The sequence below is a fragment of the Microtus ochrogaster genome, unplaced genomic scaffold (assembly GCF_000317375.1).
Source record: "Microtus ochrogaster isolate Prairie Vole_2 unplaced genomic scaffold, MicOch1.0 UNK27, whole genome shotgun sequence".
Taxonomy (NCBI): Eukaryota; Metazoa; Chordata; class Mammalia; order Rodentia; family Cricetidae; genus Microtus; species Microtus ochrogaster.
Genome location: NW_004949125.1, coordinates 1,836,873 through 1,845,504, shown reverse-complemented (window position 1 = coordinate 1,845,504; position 8,632 = coordinate 1,836,873). Strand labels below are relative to the sequence as shown.

The window sequence follows — 8,632 nt, the reverse complement described above, 5'->3', positions numbered from 1 at the left end:
ACTGGGGGATTCTAGGCAGGGGCTCTACCACTGAGCCACACCCCAGCCCCTTTACTGGGGGATTCTAGGCAGGTGCTCTAGTGTTGAGCTACACCCCAGCTCTATTTTAACTTTTGAGATAGAGACTTGATATATTGCCTGGCCTGACCTAAACCCATTCTGTAAGTCATGAAGGTCTTGAAATTGCAATCCTCCTGCCTCAGCCTCCTCAGTAGCTGCTATGACAGGCCTGTACCACCAAACCTGGTTGTGTCTTCTTTATCTATAATTATCCAAGCCGAATCCACATATAACAAAAACCGTAAGTAAGGACACATAATGCTTCTTTCAGAGGTCTCCTAAATTAATGTAAATTTAAGACAGGGGTATTGCTTTCCTCTCACAGTTTCCAATCTTTTGGATAACTACACAGCCGCATGTAATTGCACAGTCAATCTTGAATCCTCGCGGCTCATCGAAGCTACATGTTTGTCTCTTAAGGATTGAGCATATGCATCTTGACTCATTTGCTATAATCTTAGGAGGAGTGTTCAAACGAATAGACTCAAAAACATCTCTCTCATTAGGCGCTTAAAAACATTCCAACTTCGGTACTGGACCAAAGAAATGCTCTTCATGAAGACGTAATTTCACCTCTCACTCTTTGAATTACTCCTTCCTACTCCCTCATTCCCCCCGATTACACGGAATGTATCCATCCCGGCAGAACAATGACATTATCAAACTCAACATCTGGTGATAACTGGAAATTTCATCTCTCGCGCTGATGTTCCGGGAACCGATAGCATCGCTAACAGCTCATGAACACCCTACCCTTTGTGAAGGCTGGGGATTTACTGCCAGGGTAAGTGGCAGGATCTGGAAGCAAAAGGTTAAATGCCATGTTAAGCGCTTGATTAGTGAGAAGAGCAACTCCAGGGTCATGGAAGGGAGGAGCAGAATGGGGCACCTGGGACATCAGCTTTGTTAGGAGTCCGCAGCCTGCGGTTCCTGGTTATCTCCTGACTGCAATAGCGGAGCCCTTTCTGCAGTGCGCTTGACTGAAACACCCCGGCAGCCTAACATCCGGCCATACACTTGGAACTATATTCAAACTGTGACTCTTGCTTAAGGATTTTATGTATGCACTGTTATTGCTACTTATAGAACTCCCCATGCATGTGTTGTGTATGTGTTATATGCATGTGTGTGTGTGTCTATATATTCTGATGCACCAACATGGGTGCACATGGGGAACCCAGAGGTTGACATAGGATGTCTTTCTACATCATTTTCCACGTTATTTTCTGAGACAGGGTCTCTCAGACCTGGATCTAACCACTTCAGCTAGATGGGCTGGCTAGCTGGCTAGAAAGCCCCAGCACAGGGATTATAGGCATGTACCATAGTCCCAAGGCAGGTTTCATGGGCTCCTGGGCACGCAAGCGAACTCAGGTCCTCACATTGGAAAGCAAGCACTCACCAGCTGAGCCATCTCCCCAGCCCTCTGCCTAGAGAATTCTATCTTCCATGACATCTGGTTTCTCATACCACTGACATGCCCAGCAGCAACCCCTTCCCGTGGTTCTCACCTGTAGTGTGTGTAGGGTGTGAGGTTTGGAATCTCCAGCATCTGGGCATCAGGCTCATTCTCTTCCTCATAGAGGGTGATCCACTCTTCCTCATCCCCAATGGCGCCGACCTGTGGAGAAGGAATCCTGAGATGGACTGGGCTCACCACGGTGACCAGGGCTGCATGGTATTCTGTACGCAGCTCCCTGGGTATGATGGGCTGAGCACAGCCACCAAGTATCACACGCCTGGGAGCTACTGGTTCCTACACACACACCCCTCCTGTCATGGAGTTTTGGGCTTCTGTTATTCTCAGTGCACAAGACATCCGGGAAGGTTCTAGTTCAAAACTCAGTCAAGAACTTGGCCTCAAGAGGGCCCCTTGTGGCTCTGATTCTGGGTGATGGGCAGGGCCATCTCATTGCCTTGTCCTCTTCTCACCTGACAAGTAAGAGAGGCTCAGAGAGTGAGACTCAGCCAGACTCCAGAGTGTGCAGTGATAAAATCCTCCTTGCCAGGGTCCAGAGCTGGCCCCAGGGCACCACCTAACTTTTTACACCCCCCAAGCATGCACGCACCACAGAGACTCCACTGGCCCCAGAATATGGAAGCCCTTATCGCAAAGACAGAATTCCTGATTGACAGCAGAGCATGCAGGCCTTGTCATGTCTGACAAAGTACCCCGGGAGCTGGCAAGATGGCTCAGCCAGTAAATGCCTGTTGCACAAACATGGACTCGAGATTTGATCCCTAGAAGCAGGCATGAGGGCTGCCGAGATGGCTCAGAGTTTAAGAGCTTGTACTGCTCTCTCAGGGGACCTGAGGCAACTCCTAGCACCCACATCAACTCATGACCACCTGCAGCTCCAGTCCCAGGGGGATCTGATGCCCTCTTCTGGCCTCTAATGGAACTGCACTCACCTATCCACATAGACACATACATACACACATAATATTTTTAAGACAGGCATGGTGGCACACACTTGTAATTATGGAGCTTGGGAGATGGAGACAGACAGATTCTTGGAGCTCCCCAACCAGTCAGCCAAGCTGAACCAATGAGCTTCATGGCTGCCCCCACAAACAAAACAAAACAAAACAGAAAAACAACCCTCCCCCCAAACAAAATGGATAGTACCCTGAAAAATTATACCCGAGGTCGACTCTGGTTTCTACACACACACACACACACACACACACACACACACACACGTATGTAAACAAATGCACACATACACAAACACAGGGACATGCACACTCAGATGTTTTCTCACACAGTGAACACAAGTGCATGCACACTCATGTACACACAAATGAACACACACAAATACTGGTACACACTCAGATGTATACACATATAGGTGAACACATGTACCTGCACAGTCATGTATACACACCCCTTCCACACACACACATCAGGGCAGAGCTGGTCTGAGGAACACTACTCTTTATAGACACTTGTCCCTTCCAAGTTGGTCTGTGAGGCCCCACTTGGCTGTCCCAGCATCCTCCTCTCCTGGGAACCACACATCCATGGCTTGCTCCATTAGCAATTGTACAGTCGTACTGCTTGTGACCTCTAACCTGACCCTAGTTGCCTGCCCTGCCTAGGCAAGCCCGACCACAGCTTCTCTACCCTGTTGATGTCACCCTGGCTGTCCCAGACAGAATCCAGAGTGGGCACTGCTATCTGCTCCAGCTGTGGCTCCTGTAAGAACTCCATTGACTTCTGAAGCTCCTGTGTGACCCTGGGGATCATACTATACAAACAGAGGGTGCTCCCAGAGCCAGTTCAGCCAGGATCAGTCCTACTCTGGCATTTAATATTGCATAAGTGACTTAAATAACAGGGCAGGTCTTGTGCTCAGTAAGTTCACAGAGGAAACCAAGTTGGCAGGGGGCCAAGCCTTGGAGTCTGTGAGGGGCTGAGCATTCATGATGACCTTGGTGAGCTGCAGAAATGACACAAGGGATGAAGGACAAGGAGGGTCCGGCAAGCAAGAGTGAGCAGCCTACTTCCTGGAGACAAGTGGAAGCAGCCTGAGATGTGGGTAGTCCAAACTAAAGTAGGAAAACCGCGGCAGAAAGAGCTGGAGTCATAGGAGACCCACCCTTCTATTCTAGTCTCCACCCAGCGAAGCTGGATGGGGCCTAGGCATGTGCTGTACACTAATGCAAACACCTGGATATGCCTGCACGCGTGTACACCCTGCACAAACCTGTATGCACCTGCACATACAGGTAAGTACCCCCACACACCTATATTCATCTGAATTGGGCAATATGCTTTTGTGCACACATGTGTACCTGTACATACCTGTGTGTGCTTATATATGTATGTATGTATCTATACACATGTACACAGTAGCATCTATATACCTGTATTAACCTGTACACATGCAAATACCTTCACAGAGCTTTATGCACCTGCACATACCTGAATTCACCTGAACATGACTGTATACACGTGTGCAGCCATGTATGTACTCACATATACCTGTGTGTATTTTTATATGTATGTATGCATGTATATATTCACGCATGTAAACAGTGGCACACACACACATATATCTGTATGCACCTGTACACATAGGTAAGTACCTGTACACACCTGTATTCACCTGAACATTACTGTATGCATGTATGTACCCACACACAATTGTGTGTATTTATATATGTATGTATCCACACACGTGGCATACACTTATGTATATCTGTATGCATCTGCACACAAGTACGCACCTGCATACAATTGTGTGAATCTGCACAGTACACACCAGTACAGTGCTCTGTGCACCACAGCCAAAGGGTAAAATTGAGGCACATATCCCCAGATGAAAAAGAAGCATTATTTTGCCATGAAGAGGCATGGGGCACTAGCATGGGCACTTGCTTTTATGTGGACAGACTTCAGAAGCATTGTGCAGGGTAGAAGCCTGTCCCCAAGCCCTCATAACATAAGGATCTCCTTTAGGAAATGACCGAGGTGGGGGTGGGTGGGAGGGATGCAGGGGTGGAGCAGGAGGCAAGCAGGGGTGGGGTGCTAGGAAGCAGGAGGGAAGCTCCTGGAGATAAGTTTCATGTGCTGAGACTCAGTGGGAGGAGAAAAACATTCTGAATCTTCTGCCTTGGGAATGGGCCTCTTTAAAACAGCAAACTTTGTGTTCTGTGTATCTCATCTCGATTTGTAAAAGAAGTATTGAAATTTAAGGTGGGATGCTGTCCAAAAACACCTGGTAGAGAAAGAGCTGGAGGTCAGCGTGGCTAATGAGCAGCTGGGATTCTGCGAAGGGGCAAGGCAGCTGAACTAGGCCAATGGAGGGGAAGATGTGGCCACCTGCGAGGCTGGGACAGGAAAGCACCTGCGAGGCTGGGACAGGAAAGCACCTGCAAGGCCGGGACAGGAAAGCGTTCCCAGCCACCATGAATCTCAGTAGCTCTGGAAGCCTAGCCCCTATTCCTGCCACCTGCGCTCTGCCACCCGGATCCTCTGTGGCCTAGTGAGGGGCAGCAGATGTATAAAGGTTAATTGATCCTCCAAGTCCCAGCAACGTGACTGAATGCTCCTTTCTCTGCCCGGCTCTGTCCTCCAGCCCCATCTTTGCAAACTCTCCTTGGATAGAGTCTGGTCGTAGGCACGCTCTGGGTCCTCCTCTGCCTTGGTCGTAGGCACACTCTGATCCTCCTCCACCTTGCTGCCAAGTCTGTCCTCCTTTTTGGCTTAGGCACATCCACCTAGGGCTAGGTGCTTCCCTGACTCTGTGGGGAGCTCCAGCACTGGCCTCAGGACAGTCCTGGGGCTAAAGCCAGCAGGACAGGACCACGGGTCCCTACTTCTCCCCTTAAGTCAGACAGTGTTGCGGAAGACAGATCTTCCCTTTTACAGCCCCTGCCCCGTGCTACCACTGTCATATAGCTGGTGTCTACAATGCCAGCTATGGAGGTATGGCTGGTTCATTTCTGGTCTTCCATTCTGCTGACTTCAATATAGGCTATCAAGGCACCAAGCAAGCCAGTTGAGATAACGGAATATGACTGAGGTGTGACCCACACATCCCTGACCTTTTCCTCCTGCCAGGTCCCCTTTCTGCAGGTTTCTGACTTGGAGATGGGACAGGTGACTGACAGGCCAGGTGGGTCCCCTCTCTCTGTCTGGCTCTGCCTGCCAGAGTCCCCAAATCACTGTGTCAAGGCAGCACACGGCCTTTAGCACATGTGTCCACGCAAAGCTCTCTACTCTGATTCAGATGTCTGCTCCTTCTCCTGTTTTCTCTAGGAAACTGCCAGCCCCTTCCAGCAGCTTCCATGCACTGCCTCTACTTTCCTGCTCCCTCTCTGGAAGCCTCCAAAAGCACCCTCCCTGGCTTTGTTGCTTCTGGAAGCTTCTATAGATGGCTGCCTCTGCCCCCGTCTCCCTCTTCTGAAGACAGCATCCATGGACAGCTCTCCTACTCTGACCAAGCAGAGGGCGTGTGATGTCCCCATCCTGAGTACTCATCCACCTCCCAGCTACCTGACAGGGCCAGCTCATGGTTCTCAAAGGTCAATCATACAGATATAGTATGTGTCGAAACTCATTTGCTCACCAAAGAGGGGAGGGACCCGGCAGGATGATAAAATAGGTTTGGAGGAGAATATGGCTCAAAATCTGTATCATCGGTAGAAGAAAGAATGTCCAGGCTGGAGAAATGGCTCAGTTAGTAAAGTACACACCACATAAATATGAGGACCTCGGTTTGATCCTTGGGGATCCAGGTAAAAGAGTCAGAGATGAGGAATGGCGTGTGTCTGTAATCCCAGAGCTAGGGAGGGGGAGACACAAGGATCCTTGCTGTCCAGTCAGCTTAGTCTAATCAGTGAGTGCCATATTCAGGAGAGACCCTGTCTCAAAAGATAAGGTGGAGACTTGACCTCTGGCCTGTTCATACAAACACCCCCCAAATATGAACATACAAATATACAATGACAGAAAATAAAGATGTTAGAAAGAAAGCCGGTTACCAGAGTTGCCCAACCCTACCCTGGAGCTTAGCGACTTCACAAATTAGTGTCTGATGTGAAGGTGTCTAGCCAATTAACGCCCAAGAAATCAGATTTCTAGAAAGCTTGACAGCCAGCAAACAACCTATCAAACAAGGCTCCACTCGCTACTCAGTATAATTGAGCCCACAGGACAAATACGGCCCCTTTCTTGTTTCTGTTGATAAAGTTTTATTGGAGCACAGCCATACTCAATGGTTTGTATGTTGCTCATCTCTGTGATTGCATGGCAGAGATGCATAGATCATCTCTCCAGGAGCCAGCCCTTTAGTGGGAAAGCATCCACCCTGCTTGAGCATGCTCCCTAGAGGAACAAGGCAAATGTCACAGTAGGTCCTGCCTGTTATTATTGCTGCTTGTAAGTAAGTATGGGGTCTCACTTTCCACTCTACCCCATTGCTTTCTCTGGGGTCCAGCGTAAAATTTGGTGTTCATCCCTGTTTGTTCAACATGCTAATAATCGTGCAAATGATTTTTAAAAAAAACAGCACAAAATGTGGGCTAGCTGGTATGGAACACAATTTGGGTAAGACACATTTTTACCCAATCCACCAGAACTCAGCAAGAATTTTACATCCCTATGACAGAAGGTTTACATCTTTTTCTGAGGAGACCAGGATTCCTTAATCTTTGCCTGGCTCCTCTGGCTCAGCAAACTTCCAGGGCATCACACTAGAGTGTTCTAGAAGAAGTAAGAAGTGACTGGCTACTACCAGAACACAGGACCCAGAGTGACTCAGGGCTCTAAAGATAAAACAAATTGATGCTCCCCTGGGGAAGCTGGGATTTAAAGGCTTTCTTGCCTTTCTCTGAAAGCCAACAAACAGCGCTTTATAATGCTTATTATAGAAGCTGAAATGGTCGCATTTCAAAGGCCACTCGGCAGGGCAGGTCCTTTATTGCATTAAGGAGTGCACAGTCCCTCCAAGGAGGTGACAAGCTCCTCCAGCAGGGCGAATGGCTTACCTGCCACCGCGTCTCGTCTGCCCTGGGCACCAGTGGCCCAGAAGCAGGACCCATTTGGGCATGTGCTTTCATTTAACGACTAGAAGTCTCAGAGGCCGCCACTCCTGCCAAGCCGAGTTTTCACACAAGCTGGGTTGTGAGCATGAGAAATGTCTCTCGAGTCTGCTGGGCTTCTGGAAAGTTTGGGGGGAACCGATGGACCTGTGCAGGACTTTGAATACCCCCGCTAGGGGAATTCGGGGTCTGCTCGGCACCCCACATCCCGAGGACTTCAGTGGTTACTCCAAGGACAGTCATTAACTTCATCCCAGAGGCCCCACACAGATGGAGAGGAGGGCATGAGGAGGAAAAACTGACAAGGAGGCAGCTGTCCTTCCCTTCAGAGCCCAGCAGAGGGGAGACATTCCAGAACTCAGTGGAAACCTGCCAGCCCCACGCACCCTGCCTGGCTGAAACTCTTGTTGTCAGCAGGAAAACTTGCAACTTCGCAGATACTCAGACCCTGTGACTGGTGCAGAATGGTGTCCCCGTGCCTGAGCCAAGCGCAGCTCCCCCAAATGAGGGGTGCTGGAGGGCACGGAGGCAGAGGGACAGATGGGGCTGGCACTTCTGGCAAAAGCGCAGCCCAACCAGGAAGGAACTAGAGGCTTGGGGAGGCCCAAAGGCCACTTCCCCGAGCAGATCCGGAACTCTTGCAAGCTAATGAGTTGTTAAGGGGATTCTCCTTAGCCCTTGATTGATCTCCGCTGGCTGGCAAGGAGGCTGCCTGCTTTGAGAAGGGCAGGGTTTGGGCAGCCCTTCCCCACTAGTTCGTGGCTGCTTCTTTCTGCAGTGTAGTGTAGTTCCCTCTTGTTTCCTGTTTTACAATTAAATCCCCCTCTTTCTTTTCTCTCTCTTCCCCCTCTCTCACACAAACACACTCATTCTGTGTTTGTGTTCATGACTGCATACAAATGCCCACATACACATATGTACTTGTATGTGTGTGTGAATGATGAGGCCAGAGGTCAACCTTGGGTGGCCCTCCTCAGGCAGTTGCCCCACCTTGCTTGTTTTCTTTCTTTCCTTCTTTCTT

General features: G+C 49.5%; 1 protein-coding gene across 1 annotated transcript in view; it reads right to left on the bottom strand.

The window, feature by feature from the left end:
- Sdk1 (sidekick cell adhesion molecule 1) overlaps positions 1–8,632 on the bottom strand; it is a 622,567-nt gene that overhangs the window by 122,574 nt on the left and 491,361 nt on the right. The window contains exon 22 of the mRNA XM_026789743.1: positions 1,572–1,681. Within this exon, the coding sequence (XP_026645544.1) occupies positions 1,572–1,681 (110 nt within the window). The remainder of the gene's footprint in view (positions 1–1,571; positions 1,682–8,632) is intronic.